The sequence below is a fragment of the Pterocles gutturalis genome, unplaced genomic scaffold (assembly GCF_000699245.1).
Source record: "Pterocles gutturalis isolate BGI_N339 unplaced genomic scaffold, ASM69924v1 scaffold36780, whole genome shotgun sequence".
Lineage (NCBI taxonomy): Eukaryota > Metazoa > Chordata > Aves > Pterocliformes > Pteroclidae > Pterocles > Pterocles gutturalis.
This window is the reverse complement of record NW_010142094.1, coordinates 43,512-64,366: the sequence shown is the minus strand read 5'-3', so window position 1 is coordinate 64,366 and position 20,855 is coordinate 43,512. Positions and strand designations below refer to the sequence as shown.

The 20,855-nt window shown below is 40.8% G+C and overlaps 1 protein-coding gene across 1 annotated transcript in view; it reads left to right on the top strand.

Moving 5' to 3' along the window:
- Window positions 1-345: 345 nt before the first annotated feature.
- TAF4B (TAF4b RNA polymerase II, TATA box binding protein (TBP)-associated factor, 105kDa) overlaps window positions 346-20,855 on the top strand; it is a gene marked incomplete at its 5' end in the record, with an annotated part of 56,895 nt that continues 36,385 nt past the window's right edge. The window contains 8 exons of the mRNA XM_010084257.1: window positions 346-494; window positions 1,258-1,366; window positions 5,220-5,380; window positions 5,487-5,609; window positions 7,789-7,878; window positions 10,266-10,844; window positions 15,851-15,986; window positions 16,561-16,666. Of these exons, the coding sequence (XP_010082559.1) occupies window positions 346-494; window positions 1,258-1,366; window positions 5,220-5,380; window positions 5,487-5,609; window positions 7,789-7,878; window positions 10,266-10,844; window positions 15,851-15,986; window positions 16,561-16,666 (1,453 nt within the window). The remainder of the gene's footprint in view (window positions 495-1,257; window positions 1,367-5,219; window positions 5,381-5,486; window positions 5,610-7,788; window positions 7,879-10,265; window positions 10,845-15,850; window positions 15,987-16,560; window positions 16,667-20,855) is intronic.

Genomic DNA, 20,855 nt, shown 5'->3' with positions numbered 1-20,855 from the left:
GTGTCTGTCTTTTTAAAGTCCAGAATGTCTTTTGACTCAACTGATGAAGGGCTTTGCAATTTGCGTCTTGTATACACATTGTGTACACATTGTATACACGTTGTATACACATAGTGTTTCAATGTGGCTGTCTAGTTAAGTTTTCCTCTTGACTTTAGGAATTGTTTTCTGCAGACTAGAGCTGATGTATGCTTAGCTCTTACATTTCTTGGCAGCTGTTCCTTGGAGTAGGAAACTAAATATTACATTATCTTACCAGTGTCGTCTAGTTATTTCTTCCACAGGAGCATAGGAAAACCATAATATCGCTTCATTCCTAACAGTCTGGATATTTTTCTCCAACAGGAACTGTTCTTATCAGAAGCAGTAATGGCCAACTAATGCTAGTATCTCAACAAGCAATAGCACGAGCACAGGGTCAGTCACAAAACAACGCAAGCGTGAGACCATCTGTACCAACCAGCACACCTACAGTCAGAATATGTGCTGTACAGGTAACTTCTCTCATAGCTTTAGTTTGACGTAGCTGTATATTATGTAGTTATAACAGGGTTTGCAAATAAGTTATAGAGGATTAAATAAACATTTGGATGCTTTCTGAACAGCATGGTGGTGTTTGGTTTTGCACATAAACATCAATATGTGCTTTGCTTTCTCAGTCTGACAAATCTGCTATCTCTTACATATGGTATAGTTCAAATTAAGGAATTCCTCTCTGGTTATAATGATGTAAAGGGTTTTAAGGAAAAACAAAACCAAACCAAAAAAGCAAAAATAACCCCAAGCCAAAAACCCTGACTAAATGGTTGGTGCTAGTAACTGCAACATTGCAGTCCTCTGGTGGGATGATTCTCGTGAAGCTGAGGACCTTGTCCTATGTACCCAGAGTGTTCCTTCTTCCCTGAGCTCTGCTGGCTTTTTGCTTCCATCTCCTGTAATGTAGTCAGCATGCAAGAAGAGGAGCAGGTATAAAAAAAGTAACCATCTGCATAGGTCTCACCAACATGTTTTGTTCTGATTAGGCATTGTGTCTAAATGTCGCTGAATCTGTTCTTGTGTATTAAACTGGTAAACAAATAGCTCTGAACAGTGTTTAAACAATATGGGCTATGTGAATGATGCCTCTGTTGTTGCTGTAGAAGTGGGTGTCTTGGTTATATCGGACAAGAGCAGGTACTAACTTCAGTGTCTGTTTTGTCATTGACTTGTTTGACAACTGTTCTCTGCATATGTTTAATTATTTATTTTTTTTTTAAGAACTCTGGCACCCAGTTACTAAAGAAAGTAGCAGCTACTCCTGTGAAACCATTATCTCAAACAAGTGCTGTGGCTTCTGCTGTTCAGCCACCTGCTGTAATACAGGTAGGTGGCAAGCTTTATAGTGTGGTGGAATAAGTGACAGAGAGAACTGACGAAAATATGGATGCATTCTTGTTATTTTTAACTCTAATCTGTTTTTCACTGAGCTGGTAACTTTTGTCCTCATGATAAATTATTTCCTGAGTGTCTTTTTTTAAATGCATAATTTAATTATACTTCTGCCTGTGGGTGTCAGCTCATCTTCTCTCACTACAGGAGAAAGCACATGAACAATAGATAAAATAAATAGTTCAGACAGCCATTTCCAATGCTTTTGTACCCTATGACACAGCTCCTTCAAGCACTAGCTGACACTTTTCTGGGAGATGGAGGCTTCCTAATGCTCTCTCCTGTTTGGGTTCCCTGATTCCTTAGGTGGGAGGAAAGTATGCCTGGGATGCTGAGAGGAAAATGAGCTGTCTGCACTAGTCAAGCTGTTTTTAAGGTTTACATTGTTTTCCCCCTCATTAAAAGCTGAAGGCAGGTCATAGCTGAAAACCTCTGTTCTCTAATTGAATTTGGTAGACAGGTTCCACAGATATGACTAAATAGACAGATTCATTATTTTGAGGTAGTGTTTTATGTCTTATTTCCTAGGTCTTATTTCTCTTTTTCTGGAGAAAAAATGTTGTAGGACTCTTCAGAAGAAGCTCTTGCTGTCTGTAGAGACTTCTCCTAGATACAGTTCTTTCTTGGTTCTTGGGGAGCAGAGTTCTGGATAAGCACATGCAATGAGAACTGCTTCTTTTTACAGCTAAAATATTCTGTTCTTCTCGTAACCTGGAGGAGAAATTGGGAAGAAGTCTGTCTTGTACATACATTTTCTGTTGTGAACAAGAGGTTGAAGGAGACGAGGCTGTAGTGGTTGACCAAGCACTGAGTAAATGAGCAGGATCAGTCATCAAAAAACCATGCTGTATGTATGTTCTTGACCTTGAGGGTGTTTGAAGGATTGGGGGATATGTTCACTGACAGCGGTAACTAACAGTCTGCCTTACAAATTCGTCCTCCTGCTGTTCTGTATCAGCAACTGAAAACTACTCACAGCACTGTCTGTGATCTTTTTCTCTTCCTTCTTGCTACAGATGGATAATGTTTGGGCTAAAGGGGAACACCCAGAGGCCTCTAATACATTTTCTATTTTGCTTAGAATGGAAACAACATATAATTTGTGTCTAAGAACAGTGAGGGGTACTCACCATTATTTTGGAATACTAGCTTTCAAACCATGTGCTTGTGATCTCTGCACGGAGATCTTTAGGTTATGAAAGCAATAGTCATCTGCTATACTAGCCTTGCACTGGGGAGAAGAGATGAAGGTAAAGATTTCTCCCATCTGATGGCTGAAGCTGCCTGCATTCTCACACTCTCATGTGGATAAACAGGGAGATTCATTATGCTACTAACTTTTCCTTTTTAAACTTGCATCTGCCTTTGACTTGCTGCTTCTGTACTTTCTTAGTTCAGTTTTGATGTAATCAATTCAACTTGTGTTCTGAGACATTTAAAGAGGTAGACATGGAGTATTTTTTGTAAGCTGTAATTTTTCCGTTGTAGAAACTTGAATGCTTCTATTGAGCATACAGCTGGATTTAAATTTTTGATGACTCTAGGGAAAATTAATAGTGCTGTTCTGTTTACAGTGGCTTCCTTGGAGCCCTGCTGTTTTGCAGAGGGTTGCAAAGCCCACTGTACAAGCTCCTTGTACAATAAAGAGTAAATAGGTGCAATATGGATACATCCTGCCGTCACAGGGCCACTTCACTCCTCAACTCGGGGCAGAGAAGAGAAGAGTGCTGACAAGGGAGTCTGGGCATAAGGTCGCAGGGACCATCTGGGGAAGGAAAGAAAGAATTTGAGGCCGTTTTCCTTGTCAATGGTTTCTTTCATCAGTCCTAAAAGAACTTTCTGATGTTAATCTTGACAGTTTTTTGAGGTCACAGGAAAGGAGTGTTGGTGTGGAAGTATGATGTCATCACAAAAAGCAGGAGACAGTGGAGAGGAAATAATCCTTGGCTTGATTGGATATCTCTTATCATGTGTTAAGTACAACTTGGAACATTACTATTTGCAAAACTCTGTCTAGTTACTTAGTCTCCTCATCTACAAAAGTATTTCAATTTTTGACATTCCTGAATGTTTAAGCTCTGAAGTTAGACAAAATACCTGCACATTTTTTTTTACCTTCTTCCCAGGTGGGGTAACAAAGCTGCAAAGTATCTAATTAGCATCATGCTGGGACACTTTCATTTAGATGCAGAGCACTTCTTCTCTTGAAATGTCTTCAAAATATGCAGGATTAATGCCATTTTTTGTGGCGACTGTTTCTCTGTTGCTTGAAGTGAGAATGAGAATTGTCAGTAGTGAAAAAGGTTGAGGGCAAATGACAGAAGTTAATTCCCATATATTCATCTTCCTGGGAAAAAGGTCCATCAGGCTTCCTGTTGTTCCCTCCCTCAGTTGATAAAGTGCCGTTCTGGTCTTGATGTGTAAACACGCTGGAATTTGCAAGAGATCAGCTCCCCCGAACCTCATGTTTTGGGCTTTGAAAAGCCCAGGGCATTGCAGCTTGACAGATCTGTACTCTGTCCCCTTCCGTCGTCCTCCCGTCCATCTGTTTTTGGGATTCTTGTGCCCAGTTTGCCTCCCTGTGGTCTTAAAGCTGTTGAGCCTTATTCTTGGAAGAGGCACTGATGGTGGCAAAGATCCTGCAGAGAGCTATTAAAGTGTTACCAACAGTGGGAGCCTAAGTTGGAAAGATTTCCGATAGCTGCCTGCTTCTTTCCTGTCAAGCTGGCAGCAGCTTCAGGGGGGGAAAGACCCACCCAGGAAAGAAATAATTTATAAAGAAATAATAAAAGTGCAGGTGTTTTGCTTTAGCTTTAAATGTTTCCTCACTAATTTTCCCTCTCCTGAAAACCTTAAAAGCTGTTTGATATTCTACATTATGTCTGTCCAGCTCTGGTTAGTTTTTGTTTTATCCCTGATAGGGTTTGTGGTTTGTGTTTTGGTTTTTTTTTTTTAATCTGAAGTAGAAATACTTCAGTTTAGTAGGTTTTCCTCTGGAAACTACTATTTAGCCTGGCTTGCAAAGGAGGGAGACAATTGTGTTCTTATTTTTTTCCTAAACCTTCATTACTGTCCTGTTGCTGGAGCTTCTGAATCTGTTGGTTAAGTTCTAATGAGATTTTAAAAAGAGGTCTCAAAATAACTGAATTTTGTGAGTATTTTTGTCTTGGCAGAAGAGAGAGAAATCCAAATTGCTGCCCACAAGGAATAGGCAGGAAGAACATGTTAGGTGCATTTGCTCACCTGCCTGCTTCTGCTGGCGCATGCATCCTTCCAAAGGGGACTTGATTTCTTTTGTCTTCTGTGCATGTGATAAGAAGAGTAAGGGATATTGCAGCTGGAAGAGGAGCTGCAGGGGAAGAAAGGAGGATAAATATTATCGCTTAAAGCTGTATTTATCTTCAGTAATATCTCTTGGCTTAAAATTGTCCAAAATCAATTAGTCTTAGACTGTAGGAACCTGTCAAAGTTAATATATTGTTTTTTTCAAGACAACTTTACCTTTCTCTCTTCACTTGGAGTTGCAGGGAGTTCTTCAGTTTGGGTGAGCCTTTGTCATTTCTTCCCCCTGCCCTTGATTTAAGAACAGAATTATGGCTGTGGGATATGTCACTGTGTTAAATAGAGCCTCAAAACAAATTAATTCAAACTTTAAAACAAAGATGAAAATAATTTACTTATGTTTTAAATAGTAGTGTGATGGAAGGGTGCTACCTTACACGCTAGGAGAATACAGTTTGTTTGTCACATTAGTCTTTGGTTAAAAAGTGTTAATTTTTCTTTTCAGACAGCAGCCACAGCTAGTGTTACTACAGTTACTGCTGTAAAGCCTTTGAGTACTGGAACACCTGTAAAACTTCCAGTTACAGGACCACCTGCACAAGCTATCTCCCAAAAGGCAGTCTCTGTGAAAGCAGAGGGCAGAACAGGAGCACAGACCAGCACTTCTACAGTAAGGAGAAAAAAAAAAAAGTTTTTAATTAAAAATTAACATTCTGTATATTCATCAGAGGTTGGAGAGCCAATGCAACATCTAACAGTCTGTATTTTCACGCTAGGAGATGCTAGAGAATGTGAAGAAATGCAAGAATTTCCTTGCTACGCTAATAAAACTGGCATCTAGTGGACCTCAAGCCCCTGAGATGGGGCAGAATGTGAAGAATCTGGTGCAAGATCTATTGGTGAGACTTTTTTTTAAACAAAATCTGCATCATTTATGTATCGTTTTTGACATTAACTTTGTGATAATTTTGTTCCTTGTCTTTTTTTTTTTTTTTTTAAACAGCTAGAGAGTTGGTTTTGTGGTTGAGTACATCTGACCCTCTTTTAAGTCTTACATTATAATTCTTATTTTAAGTGGATCCCATGCTGTATTTTTTTCCCCCCTCATATTTGTGTTTCATTTTATATGCACAGGTAACTGACAGCAGGAGGACCTGATAGCGTTAACACAGCTTCTGGGTCTGTGCTTTTTTTCCATGTTAGTGTAATTTTGAGTCCTCAGTGACAAGAGTGTTACTGTGGAGGTTGTAGTGTAGTGCTAAGTCTGTACTACTGCTTTACTCCAAGACAGAAGTGACTGACAGGTTGACAGTGAAGCTCCAGTGGAAGAAGCACGACATTATCTGTGTCTTTAGACAATGGGACGGAGAAAATAATGTGGTGGCTGCCAACCTCTTTCTCCTCGCAGGTGGCTTCAGTATGCTGCTTCTTGCTGTACCCCAGAACAGCAGGGTTTTCTTGGTGATGATTTCTCCTGCCACTTCTTGTCTTGGCATTTGATCGCTGCTGCTGTTTTGTTGTTTCGCTGGAGCAGAAGGCTGGGGGCTGGTGGAGGGGGATGGCTTTGCCAGTGGTACCAAAGGACTTCTCAGTCTAGAAAAGCTTGTTGTAGACAGAGGTGTAATTTCAGAGAGCAGATTGTTTGAAGATGCAGCCTTGCAAAAATTTGATTCCTTTGCCTCTGTATCCATGCTGGACTATACAGCTTGCTTCTGAGGAAGATACTAGAATTGTTCCTTCTTGTGCTTACAGTTCTTTTATTTATTATTGTTTTAAAGGACAGTTGTTACCAGACATTAATACATCATTAACTGTGCACTTGGTTGCTTTTTATAGTATTTTAAAAATGGTGTTCTTCTGCCCTTCAGTTGTGTATGTGGTTTAAATGTGAAATAAATCAATGTTTCATATGTATGAGGGAAACAGGTAAATGGCAGCTATGAATTAAAATAGTATTTAAGACAGAATCTCATGAAGTGGGTGTCAGGTGCCTTGTATGTACTGAGATGTAGTATACCAAATCACTGCCTCTGTGTTGGTGAGACCTTGGTGACCTGTATCCACAGCTCAGTGAGACTAACAGGCAGCAGATCAAATGGCTAAATAGGAAAGCTGCTGTAAGTTCTGTTCGTCTGTGAAAATAACAGTCCTTAAAACCCCTGCTTTGGTCATTCTCTGCTTGGAATGGTTGTTCCAAAGGAGAATACGGGTGAGAGGAGTAATTTCTCTGCAGACAGGACTCCAGCACCAATCTCCTCCTTGTGTGTCTGTACGTTTTGGAGGAGGTAATGTTCTTGTTGACTGTGTGGCAGGGTCTCACCTAGAAGGCTGAGAAAGGGCAGCAGTGTCTGGGGCTACCCACTACCTCAGCCCTGTAGTGATGGCACTGAAGCAGTCAGTGAGGGGGTCTCAAAAGTCTGCTGGAGCTTCCTAACCCTCCCAAGCCTTTGAGTCATGTGTTTGTGTTGGGGCAGAGTGGAAAGCATTAAGAAAGAAGACTGTACTCTGCAAGGCAGGAGATTGTTTACCATAGTGGTATGCAGAAGGGATGTTCTGATGCTCAGTTTCTTCTGCTTTTGAAAGACTATGTTAAGTGTTCTGCTTTATTATGCTATGGATGCATTAGACTAGAATTGTCTTACAAAAACTACTGAGTTGTCTTTTGTCTCAGGTCTCTTCTCTTTATGCAGATAAACTACCTTTACAGAAAAAAGTACTAGTAGTGGATTTTAAATATCTCTGCCTAACAATGAGGTACTCAAAAGGAACTGTACTACTTATAAACTTGTTTCTATCAGTTCATTTCAGTGAATGGGTGTTTGAACAAGTATCCTTAAGTGTGTTAACTTCCCGTAGTTGAAGAAAGTAATTTAATTTGGTAATACTGTATCTAAATTACAACATCATTCTATCCTAAACCTTTTTGTTTAAAAATACAGTTGGAGAAAAGCACTTGAGTACTGAAATTGAAAATTTACATGATAATATAAATTTCTATGAATTTTTGATACATCTGGGGGAAAAAATATGGTAGATTCATAGTTATAATGTACCACTGTAATTATACTTTCCTCTTAGGAAGCAAAAATTGAACCAGAAGAATTTACAAAAAAGCTATACATAGAGCTCAAGTCATCTCCACAACCTTATTTAGTTCCTTTTCTCAAGGTAAGTGTCTGATTGTGGATATATAGTATTTAATGAGGGGAGGGAGGAGCACCAGAAAGAAAACAGGCACAGCATTAAGATAGGTATTTGCTCAGGTCACTTATTTGTTCTTTAATTCGCTGGAGGCTTCTTAAATGCCTGTGCAGAAGCTGGCAAAACAAACAGCCCAGAGTATGGGCTTTCCTGCTTCCAGTGCAGCTCAGGCTGCAGCAGGACCAGGCTGTGGGTGCAGGGTCAGCGTGACCGGCAGAGGTTTCCTGTGGGCTGCGCAGAGTCTCAGCAGAGCTCTCCCAACTGCCAGGGCAAGCTTGGCTTCAGAAGCAGCAAAGCTGTCTTCTGCAGGGTCCTAGCTGATGAACCTGCTGGATGTGGGCTGGCTGCCTGGGTGTGGGGCCAGCTCAGGTGCTTTTGTGCTGTGTTCCCAGAACAGCACGGGTGAACCTCAGTAGCTCCACGCAGACCCAGCCTAAGCGTTGCCCAGCTAGACCTCATCAAGGCCTCGTGAGCCCTGACAGCCCTGGCCTCATTCAGGCAGAGGAGCTGAGCCAAGGGTGGCTGTGCAGCACTTGCTAACGGTTCTACCTCTTTGGGTCCCCAGGGGTTTGTTAGCTCAGGCACAGCGCTGCCGTCATACACTTGTGGAAGTGCTCAGCCTGAGTTAATAAGCCATCCCACAATGCGGAGAACCACTACGTGTGGGCACAGACCTCTGGGCAGTTCTCTACAGGAGTGGGTCAGACACTGACCCGTCACAGCAGAGCCGATGCTCATTGCCAGGTTCTGGTATCATTTAGACTTTTCTGTTTGGGGCAGTATCCATAACCCCACAATCCTTGACAAGGTGCTCTCTCCATGTTGCACGCTATATTAAGAAAGAAATACTGTGACTTCAGAAACGTTGTTTAGACATTGTCATGGTCAAAGTTAGCTGACTGTGTAGTGTTACTCATCCTTCAAAACATCTTGCACCCTGATTGCTTTTTTTTCTGAAATACCTCAAGGATGTGTAGTTGCTACATAGCAGTTATGTCTGGTCTGTAACTCTGAGTGGCTCTGACAGGACAGAGTGCCAAAGGGAAGCTGATTTCAGGAGCACTTCTCTAAGTCGCTATGAGGATTGGTGCTGGCCTTGTTTGTGGGAGAAATGCAGCTCGAGTCTGGAAAGAAATACGATACAGCTCGTTGCCAATTCACTTTCAGCTAGTGAAGTGGGATTTTAGGGAGGACTCTCTGGAATTGTCTCTTATCTTTGAGCTGCAGGTTTTTTATGAAGTTGTTGCACATATTTTGTTTTGTCTGTTCCAATGGGTGGGAAAGTATAGTGACTTTGGCTGTAAGCCTGCTTGATTTTCAAATCTGTGCTGGATGCTTTTGGTAAATAAATTGCAGCAGGAGCATGAGGAAAGCTAAGAAGCCTTTTAAAAGATAAGGAAGCGAATGTTAAAGATCAGTGTGCTGCAGAAGGTCCAGATGTGCAAACAATTTGTTAACTTTTATATTAGCATGTGAGACATACTGCTTTTTCATGAAGCCCAGAGCAACAGCATTATGCTGGAGGCTCTTACAAGCTTCAGAAACTGTCAAGGGGAAAAAAAAAAAGGGTTTGTGAGAATATACAGGTAGCTGCAGAACTGATTTACCTTGATTCTGAGCCATAACAGATTGTGCATAGTCAAGGAGAAAAATCTGTAGAGGACCTGAAGATTGTTCTGTCCATTAACCTTCTCAAACATAGCTGTAGTAAAATTGAGATGTTGCCCAATACCTTTACTAATGTCCTCCTGTTACAGAGAACTATCTGGCTTAAGTTGTAATTATGTATAGCTGCTGCAGCTATACAGGCATTATTAAAGTGGTATCCCCCCCTAGTGTAGATACAGGTGTATTGGTATAGAAGTGCTTATATCTTCAGAGCTTGTTTCTGACTTTATTGGATAGTTTGTAGTTCTCTCTCAGGCTCCATGGAATAAGCACAGCTGTTACAATATAGCAGAGTTTTTTTGGCAAAACAAAATTTCTTAGGTATTGAAGCAGTTAAAATGGTCTTATTCTGAAACATAAGTTCCAAATTGAAAAATCTAAACAAAAGAACAAAGTTACGGGTGATTCTCCCTATAGATGGGATTTGCTACATGCAGTAAAGCCATGGTGACCGCTGGCCTTTGCTCACTCAGCCTGTGTTGGTGATTCTTGTGGTCTTCACTGAGCAGTATCATCTTCAATTTAAGGGTGCCCGAATCCTAGCACAACTTGCTTGGAATAGGTGATTTATTTTCTCATGAAAAAATTAAATTGGAAGATGAGGAACAGGATTCAGTTGCTAAGGTATCAGTATTGTGGAAGACTCTGCTGATGTTACGTCCGGTGTTTTTTCGTTTTTCTTCTAGAAAAGCATGCTTGCCTTGCGGCAGCTAATGCCCAATGCTCAGAGCTTTATCCAGCAGTGTATGCAGCAGCCAGCTCCAACCCAAGAAGCTGTTTCGACTTGTACCTCTGCAGTACCAGCTCCTTCAATAGCAGTGGCAACTTCAGCTGTAGCAACAACTTCTCTTCCAGTTGTAAAACCAGTGTCTGTCTCTGTAACGGTCACAGCGTCTCCAGTTATAAAACCAGTCCTTGTCAGTGCGTCCACAACAGCTTCTCTGCAAACTGTGAAGCCTCTTCCTGCCTCTGCAGTGGTGACAGCACCTCTTCATCCTGCAGCTTCAGTCCTCACCACAACAATAGCAACATCAGGGCTGAAGGCTATCCAAACTGTCAAGCCAGTCTTCACCTCTGCAGTAGCAACATCCTCTCTCCAGTCTGCAAAGCCAGTGCTGGTCTCCACAGTGGCATCTTCAGGATCAACCCCTCTCAAGTCTCTGAAACCAGTCATTGGAACTCCAATCAATATTAAAATCTCACAGCCAAACTCCATCGTTGCACAGTCGGTGGGTGCTCAGCAGGTGGTTAAAGTGAAACAGTTGGTAAGATGAATTTCTCTGCTTCTCTTTAACTGGGCTTCTTTGCTTTGACTCTTACCATTTTCTCAAGAGGATGCCAATTTGGATCTTAGCGGGGTTTTTTAACATACGAAGCTAGTCTGTCATGAGTTAATCAGTTACGTTTGTTGGGGTTAGGGATATTGAGCCCTCCCTGAAAAGGTGAATCTAAAGCCAAACTGTAAGCCCGGTCTCTTGCAAGACCTGCTGACCACCAGACTGAACATCCAGCTTGAGACATAAGGATCTCTGACCCCTGCAATGCATGCAGCTAGACTAGATCAGCATTTGAAAAACAAGGCAGGAGGTGGTTGTATCAGAAACAGAAGTTGCTGATGGGATGCTTATGTTAATTACTTCTAGATGCCCTGTTAGGGCTGTGCTTCAGCTAGCCACCAGAGATTCCGGTCTCTAGCAGTAGTTCCTACCCTGGATACTTTGCAGGCACAGGTGGCTTGATGATTTTTAGTGATATGTTAACTGAAATGTACAAACTAGCTCAAGGAGCTTTTCAGAGCAGAGTTCTGACCTCCAAATTTACTAAAATACATTAATTGTGAAGTCATCCAAAAGTGAGCTTTTTCTATCAGGCCTCATTAGCTAAACAAATTACAGGAGGAATAAATGCCTTATTAAAACAGTACCCTCAAAAGCAATGTGTTAACATTTGTTTTCTTGGCAGAGGTTAACTTCTTCCTGATGTTACGGTTAAATACCAACAAACTGTGGATCTCAGGTATACCCAAAAGAGCAACAATGTGAAATACAGAAGGTTTGGCTTATGGGTGTTTGAGATACTGAGTAGTATGCTAATTGGTGTACCTGCAAGATTTTGAGAGAATAGTCTACCTTTGGTAGACAAAGAATTCAGTTCTTGAAAAGGACTTCCTTGTAAAGATTTGTTCCTTTAAAAGAGGAGAAAACATTAGACTTCCTGTGAAGCTAGACTTGCCTCCACAGGTATAGCAGGTTATCCAGTGTATGAATTTCTTTGTAGTTTGTGTATTGTGTATACTTGATTTAACAGTATTCAGACTCCTAAAATGTTTTGCTTTTTAAATTTTCTTCCTTTCAAAGTGCATAAAGTGAATGTAATACAAGAATCCTGCATTACGAATAAAGAGCTTATTCTACCAGCTTTTCGCCTTCTCAGACTTGCTTAAAAAGAGCAAAGCACTCAACTATATGGAGGGGTTGGGGGGGTCTTTTTTATGAGTGGGTTTGTTTTATTTAAAAAAAAAAAAAGAAACCACTGTTATCAAGCATAAGAGTCTTTGATAGTAGTAGCTAAAGCCAAATTGGAGAAGGCATTGGTACCCTTTACTGTCTTTGAGGACTGAATTTGAAATTCCAGCCAGAAGAAGATTAGAGCTTCTTAGGTTGTATAAGGGCTGGAGAGCAGTGTGTTGGCTACACAGCAAGCTGTGTAATCCAGGGGAAAGGTTGACCATCTGTACAAATAGATGAGGAAGCTTAACTCTGCACTGGGGAGTCAAAACATTCTTGAATATGATGATGTTGAACTGAAGAAATTACTTCTGCCTCCTCCACTACTGCAGTGTGACAGCCTATTGCAATTGCGTTTCTTCACTTACAAACATTGAATTGCATACAAAACATGGTGTTTATCCTCATTTGGGTAGATCCCAGCCCCAGTGATTAAAATGCTTGCTCTTCAAAATACCTATTTAATTTTGGTCTTGGATATAGTTGAAGGGCTGAGTTGACCACTTTGCAGCTTAGCCGTATCAGGACCTTGGTGTTTGTTCAGACAACATATTAGCAAGAAGAGCAAGTTAGGAGAGCTGACTGCATCTTCTGAGGCTTCCCTGGTGCATTTCCTTGCAAGGACAGAGGGTCTCTTTCCTCCCACAAGAAAACAAATGTGGTCCTCCCCTCCCTAAACAGAAGGGTCCAGCTGCACGGAAGCACATGCCAGCTGCACAAATCTGTCCATACAATGCTGCCAGCAATTTCTTTCCCTTTCCAGCACTCAGGGTTGTCTGATGCCATACACTCCCTCTGCCTGCCCATTTTTAATTTAGGTCTCTTGTGCTTGAGGAATTTAAAGCAAACTTTCATGTGCCAGCTCTGTTGTAATGTCAATGGTGCTTAAGAATGCACCACTGCAATATTTTAATATCAAAATTGTGACTGGAGTGATGCAATGTAACTTTCTGTGGCATGATTATCGAAACGCTGGGTTTGCATGGTGGACACTGAGGGACCTGTTCTTCAGTGATGCTGTTGGGGTTGATTGCATGCCTGTGCTGTGAGAGTTGCATGTTCAGAAGGGTTCACTCCTGGTAACTTTCTTAACACAGCCTCATTTAAGGGCATTGGCTTACAAAGAAATTTCATCATTTACATTGCCAGCCACTGGCTTCTAGTGGTGAGAAAGCTGCTGTGAGACTACAGCTTCATGTTAAGCATAAAGAGCAAGAGTTTTATGATGTAGTGCCTGCAAATACCTGTGAGACGCGCTCCCTGGACATTGCTAACGGTTGAAGCAAGGAGTGAAGTGCTTGTGCCAACCACTTGTTCTTAGTGAGTTGTTAGTGTCGAGTCCCCTCAGAGCTGAGCTTTGTTGAACAGAGTCTCCTCTGTTATTTTTCAAGAGTTTTTTGTCCTGGATGTGTGCTTTTGCATTCAGCTGGTGAGGCTTCCTTCATGAAACAATGTGTGCAATGATACCTCAACATCTCTCTGCTGATCTCTGAACTTTGCTTTATGAATGTAAAACAGGTTTAAGTGAGGCTCATCAAAGACTCTCTCAGGCAGCTGTCTCTATGCTATCAGCTGGATGTTGTGGTCTTTTTTTTTTTTTTTTTCCCTCACTGAAGAGTGTTTGTGCTTTTTATTCTGATGTCTCTGTCAACCTGCTTTATGGGGCACAAGGGAACAGTCTCTTTCCTTTATTACTTCCTGCTGCTAACCTGAAGAAAAGAGACAATAACTCTTTCTCACAGATATTACCTGTTTTTGTAATACTTCTTTCTGGCATTAGATCCTTGTTGAAATTTCTAGGATTGTTGTCCTCTCCTGTTGCAAGTCCTAAGGACTTCCAGCTTTTGCCAGTCTAGCAGCTAGAATGGCAAAGAGAGAATCGTCTGTACTGCCAACACATCCTTTCCATTTCTCATTGATCTGGTCTCCTCAGTTACTTGATTTATCTCCCAATCTCCACCTATGCTATTGCTATAACACAGCCTATGTTCTTTTGTCTGCCGTACCTCAATTTTGAATGCTTGTGTTTCCTCCTATGCTGTTTCAGTGTTTTGCACACTGAAGATGAAGCATCATTCTCAGTGGTGGTAGGGAGGATCTCTAGGTGTGTGCCAGTGTGGGTGCTGGAAGTGCCTGTAAGTACTTTGTCCAGGCTCGTCGGTGGCTCAGTAATTATCTGAACACATAAATGATGTTAATGTTATTTGCAGCTTCCAGCATACAGAAGCTGGATCCTTCAGAAAGTTCAAACTGTGCTTTGGTAAAAACACGTAGAAGCCAACATTAGTGTCTGTACTGCTTCATGAGGAAGTGCTGCATGTGTGAGCCTTGACCCTGCCCACAGTCTGTCCCTGTACTCCCATGGTTCTTTCCTCTTGTGGATCTTAACGTTTCTTCTCGAAAACTGTTTATTTGTTGTCTGGTTTTCAGACACCGCCTTCAGCTCAGTTATTCTACTTTACTGCTGCTATGCCAAACCATGATGCTACTAATATGGGGATGGGTGGGGTGTATCTTGACTATTTGATACACTAAGTACCTCTTTGTGAATGTGTGGTGCTTGTGCTGATGAAGTTTACTGATAAATCTGAAGTTAGATGATAGAAGGAGACAGCCTGATTTCTGAAGTATAATAAATGTCAATTCTTTATTTAATGAAACCTGTGCAGTGTTGCTGTACAACTACTCTTTAGATTTTCTAAAGTTAGAATAAAAGATATAGAAGAGAAAAAGTAGTTTCTTGACCCTGAAAATTCCTTTGTATTAGCTTTTTGCCCCTAAAAAAGTAGGATTCAATCTGAAGATGTTGATAATTCTGTGCTTTGGTAAAAGCATATCTTTCTACTACTTGTAGTCAAGAACTTTTCCAAAGAATGTATCAAAAGCTCCAGCCCACATTCTGATGGCTAGGAGGCTTAGAAATGAAGCTTTTTAGGGGTGCTGCAATTTTATAACTGTCTTGTATTGTAATAGCTGTCCCTGAAGAGGAAGAATTAATATTTATGGGCTGTGCCTCTAGGTCTGTGTGGGGACAACATCCTGCTGTCTGGTTTTGTTTCTTTCAAGAGCCTCTTTAAACAAAACTATCAACCCCCTTCCTTTTTACCCTTCAGCAATATACCGATGCCTTTGTGTAGAGGCTCTATTTGCTGTAGGTGTTGCTAGTTGGTACTTCATGTTCCTGCTAACTGATGTGTTCGGTGTACTTTTGCTTAACGCTTTGAAGCTCCACAACTCAATTTACAATTGATGCTGTGGATCCAAAAATGCATTAGTAACTTTATAATGTGTATTCTTAATTCTTGACAGGAAAAGGTTTTCATGCAAGGCTTCTGTTTGTTTTGGTGTTCTCTCTCTTTAACTAGGTGTGTGAGATACTTACTGGCAGTCAGACTCAATAGTCAATTGTTAGTCTGTTCAGCAAGATTTATGGAGAGGAAAGCCTCCTAGTGTAATGGATTGTGTAATGCTCAGTGAAACTCGTCTAATATGGTTATCAATAGAGAGTAGGGGTGAAGTTATCTGTTGGAGCTCACTGAATGAGCTGGGGCTTAAAGCTCACCACCAGTGTTTTAAGATTTCTTGTCACGAATTTAAAAAAAAAAAAAAATGAGGTTTTGCTGGGCATGCTGTTTGCTTTAACCTGATAGCTAGACATACGTGCATGCCCAGCAGCACTTCTGGCTGAATGGACATGTTGATACTATTTAGCTCTCTGTCTGTTTAGCTCTTCTCACTCTTGATATTGGATATTCCACTTCCAGGTAGTCCAACAACCATCGGGAACCATTGTAAAGCAAGTTTCCACACTCCCGCAGCCCTCAACGCTGACCCTACAGACATCTGCTGAGAAGAAGATGCCGCTGAACACACTTGTTCAAACTAACCAGTTTCCTGCAGGTAGAGTGGGACTTTTTAACAGAGAAGGGAGGGGACTGCAGAAATACAGAAGTAAGTGCAGGCTGTTGGTAGATTATAAGAATGCAAGAAGGTGGTTCTCTATCGGGAGCAACCAGCTCTGTGTGATAAGTTGAACATCTTTACTGTCCGCTTGAAGCTCTGACTAGAAAGTCAGTGCTGTGTCGACTTTGGCACCTGTTAAAAGCATGTCAGTCAGACATTTGTACTTGTTAAAGTACTATGAGTAAGTTTCTTGCAGTGAACTGATGCTTTGAGAGTGGTTTCATGAGACTTTGCTTTTTCCTTCAACAGGTCTAGGTTGATGCATAATGTGAGTTTGTCTCAGCCAGCCAGTTTTCTTTGAAACCTTTCACTGCTCAGCACAGAGGAGGGTGTTTGCTGAGAGTGTGTAGGGCCATACAGAACATGCAGAATGCAAGACTCTAGAGTGTCTTGTCTTCAAATGGACCTAATTAGTTCCTATTGAGTCTGCAGTAGCTGGAAGTATGAACTGATTAAACAGTTGTCTTAGCATTTTGCTTTCTACTGTGGCATGTTCTTTGTTTTGTTTTAGGTTCCATTCTGAAAAAAATTACCTTGCCAGGAAATAAAATTCTGTCTCTTCAAGCATCTCCAGTTCAGAAAGCTAAAATAAAAGAGAATGGAGCAACGTCCTTCAGGTAAAAATAAACAGTATCAGAAGTTTACTAGAGGAAGGAAAAAAAGGAACACACAGCAATATAGAGGTGGGAACGGAGCCCAAATAAAAGCAACTTTCTAAAGAAACTTGTTTATGATAGGTGTTTTTCATGTTATAATACTGATTGGCAAGGGGGGACCTAAAATTTTTTACCTTGTAGCAGAAGTTAGTTATTCTTCATATAAAAAAGCTGTCCTGATGCGGTTGAATTTTCATCATGCTATCACAACCGTGTAATTATAGAAACAGAGTGCATCAGTACGTATCAGTTTTTCACTTGTAGAGAAGGCATGTTGATCTCCATCCTGTGAGTACTATTAACTAATCTAAAGCAAAGTTATCTTGTATGAAAAGCTCTCCATAGGATTAAAGCGGATATAACCCCTGTTTTTTCTGCATGGCTGAATAGCACAAATTGTTATTTGGACTATCTAGTAACCTGTCTAAAGCTCTGTGCTGTATTTCAAAGTCTTTTATTAGCTCCTCTTACAAGCTTGTTCCTGTATGTAGAGGTGAAAGTCTTTGACTACACCTCTAATTATAGCTTCTGGCATATTCTCTAGGCTTTTAGATTACAATAGTGTGTAAAGCTTTTAGTTCTGGTAACTGATTAACTTTTCAAAAGCAGAAATTATTTTTGTAGCTCTCAATGTAATGTTGGAACAGAGGTACAGACTGCCGTAAGCAGTAGTGGTCTTATGACTTTAAGGCAAGCTTGAAGTTGCTCTTCCAGGGATAAAAGCAGAGGTGATGCCTTTGTCTTGTTGACCAGTTGAGTTCTCATCTCTTGAAAGCTACAGCTTTGTGTGCACTGATATAGACAGCTGTTTTTCTTTATAGTAACATACAGTACATACCTTATAGTAACATACACAGTGAACACTTAAAACACTGGTAGCCAAAGGTTGAAATGAAAATCTGATGTTAAAGCAATAGCTCTCTTCAGCTGCCTCAAGCTGTTATGAAGTATACTTTACAAAATAATTTGGGATGTAATTTTGGGTAGTGATGATCGGAAAAAAAATTCATAAATGTAATTAAAAAACAACAAACAAGCAAACAAACTCCTACCAAAAAAAAGAAACATTTTTTTCTACGATCTTCCAATTGGAATATATCAACTGTCTTACATAAAGTTCGGATTCTTGAAGTTACTTCTGTATTGTTAAATTCCTAGTGTAGCAAAAACTCTGCTTTTACAGTGTGATCCTAGATGGATTTCTGTTCTTGCTTTTGGATTATGAGTTTCAAAGAAGCTTAGGACCATGAGAATTCAGATTTGAAATCTCTAACTCACCTTAAATTTTTCTAGTAAGTCCCTTATCTCTGAAGAAATTTTCTTTGGATACACCACTGGTGCTGCTTCTATTCACTGCTATACGCAAACTGTCTAACTTGAAAAACTATGTATGAGAATCTACATGTATCTGAACCTGGGCAGCATGTATCTGAACTCTTGGCTTCCCTCATTCAAGTGTCTGTGTTCCCCGAGCAGGTCTGATACCACAGTGTTGATCTGGCCTGGACAGTAGATATTCCCCAGTAAGCCGTGAAGTGGTTTGTTCTCTTCTGTCCTGACTTTCAGTATTCCCAGCACAGCATTTCTGTGTGACCTGTGATCCGTCAACTGCTGATCATGTGTGAGGCAGAGAGTAACACCATGGACCCCTTTCAGGTTTTGTGATGGGATTCGTTACGGGCAGAGTATGTTGTGTAATTGATGTACACGTGACACTTCAAACTGTGTACTCTGATTGCAGTATGTCATCAAGCCTGACTCCCTCTGCCATTGTGTGACTGGGTTAGATTAGGATTCAAGAACGTGATACTCACTACGCTCTACTTAATAAGCTGCGATTTGACCTTGTCTGCTCTCCAGTGGGCTGTTTTAGGTTGTTTGAGGCGAGCAGTAGAAAAAATGGTGATCCCCCCCATTAAAAAAAAAAAACACCTAGAAATTATTTCAGCCAAGCATGGGCATCACTGGCACTTGATTGCCCCATGGCATGTATTGTGAAGGGCAGACTGTTTGAAAAGCATCAAGATTTTTATAAGCTGTTCTATGTACTTCTGTAAAGTATATGCTAGAGCACCCTAGAAAAAAATAAGACACATGTTTGCATCCTCAAATATTTGGTTTGGATCTATTCTATTTAATAGAATTATTCTCCAAAGCACATACAACTCTGACTTGTGCATTTTGTCTGGAAGATACCAGCAATCTCAACTAGCAGACAAACAGGAGTGAGACGGCAGAGTGGAGAACATCTGGGCAGCTGCTCCTCCTGCCCCATGGTGGTGAGAAGCGCTGGTGGTTCTTGTCCCACTAGAATTGTTCTGTCCCCTGTAGTTGTCTGTGATGGTGCGCAGAGGTTTGGATTAAGCGTGCCTTTCTAATTTTCCCTTTGACTGTTGTATAAAATGGAGTAAATAAAGATAGATTCAGAAGAAGACATGCATTTGTGAAACACCAGAGGGTGCCACAGACTCACTTTTCAGCCAATACAGGCAAATTCATAGATGTGAGGTAAGTCTGCATTACTTGGCCTTCCTTTCTAGTGGAGTATTCAGTATAAATGTCAAACCTGACTTCATGCAGGGTAATGTTCAGAACTCTGTGTTCTGTTTTCCCCCTTGTCCTGATAAGCTTAAATCACTGGAGACTTCTAACAGCTGGGAGTGTTTTTCATGTTGATTTCTGGATGTGACATGATGAGATGCAAAAAGCATTAAAGGAAGTGGTGTAGAAGAGGGGCTTTATGGAGGGATTGCTGAAAATGAAAGCAAATCCATATCCAACAGAATTGTCTGCATGTATACTCTGGAATATTTTAAATTTATTGCTTTAGTAGAATGATTTTTGTAGCTTACTTGAAGTAAATGATACCTTACTTAAAATAGTTTAAACAGCAAGGAAAAAAGAATAATAATAAATATGAATTTAACATGGCTTCTGAAACGTACATTAATCCTTAGTGAGCGCTACTACAAAGGAAATGTAATTATGGTTTCTTTAGGTTAAGTAAAATAAGTGCGTCAGTGTTTTTATAAGTGCAAATTAGTGTTTCATCAAGGCTAGTGACTCAGTGACTTAATGCAAACTTACATGCCACAGTGAAGAAGTCAGAATTGATATTTAACAGTACAGGTAGAGATGTCTGCTTGCGTATAAGCTCTTGCACATGTGGGCATGGAAATATTAAAGAAAATAGCAACCTAGTAAAGGCTGGTGTTAGAGAACTGAAACTTGTGTATGTGGAAAGGTTGATAGATGTATAGACTACAAGTTTACCCCCTTCTTGCTTGAGTATTTGGAGTATGTGGCCAGATTAAAAGCTAAAATGATTTACTGAAACTGTGCTATACCATTGTACCTGAGGTGCAGGCATCCTTGCTGGCATTCCATAAACAGTTCCACTAGGATGGTCAGGTTCCAGTATCTGCACTGATAGTTTGTGATGTATATTCTTGATGCTAGTTATGCTGATTTCATACTCTCCTTTATCAGCAGATCCATGGCAGTCACTGCACTTCGGTGGGATTCTTGTCTCTGCCACCAGCAAAGACTTCTCTGTAGTGGTCATTAAGCAGAGGAGACTGGAGTGTACTTGTGAAGATCAGTTAGCACTCAATTAGCATGCAGCGAAGCTTCATTTACACCCTTCTCAAAAGATCAGGGTCTCTGTTAGGCTGATAGAACATGAGTATATGCTTGGAACTGCTCAGTTGCTAGTTACAAAGGGGTAGGAGGAAGGAAGCTGTTGTGGCGGTGGTGACTTTAGCTTTGAATTGTAACTGTGGCCACTTAACCATTCTGACAGTCCTAGGGTTTAACGCTTTTCTTAGCACAGAGGATTTGGGGCATGAGCTTAGTCAGGAAGGTATGTCTAGTTAAACTTAATGAATGAACCTGGCTTGAGAATCTGTTGGGTCTCCTTTTCTCTGAACAAATCACATAGAAACTCCTAGCAATGAGGGCACACAAACGAATGGCAGGAGGAGTAGGGGAAGGCTGGTCTTCTTTCCTAGCCAGGCTTCTCTGTAGATGTTTGTGGGAGAAGACTTGCACCACAGAAAACTATTGAAGCCTAAAGGAGAAAATACATCTATAATTTAAGAAAAAAGTCCCAGCACTTTCTTGTCTTTTGAGTATTGCTCAAACCCAACCC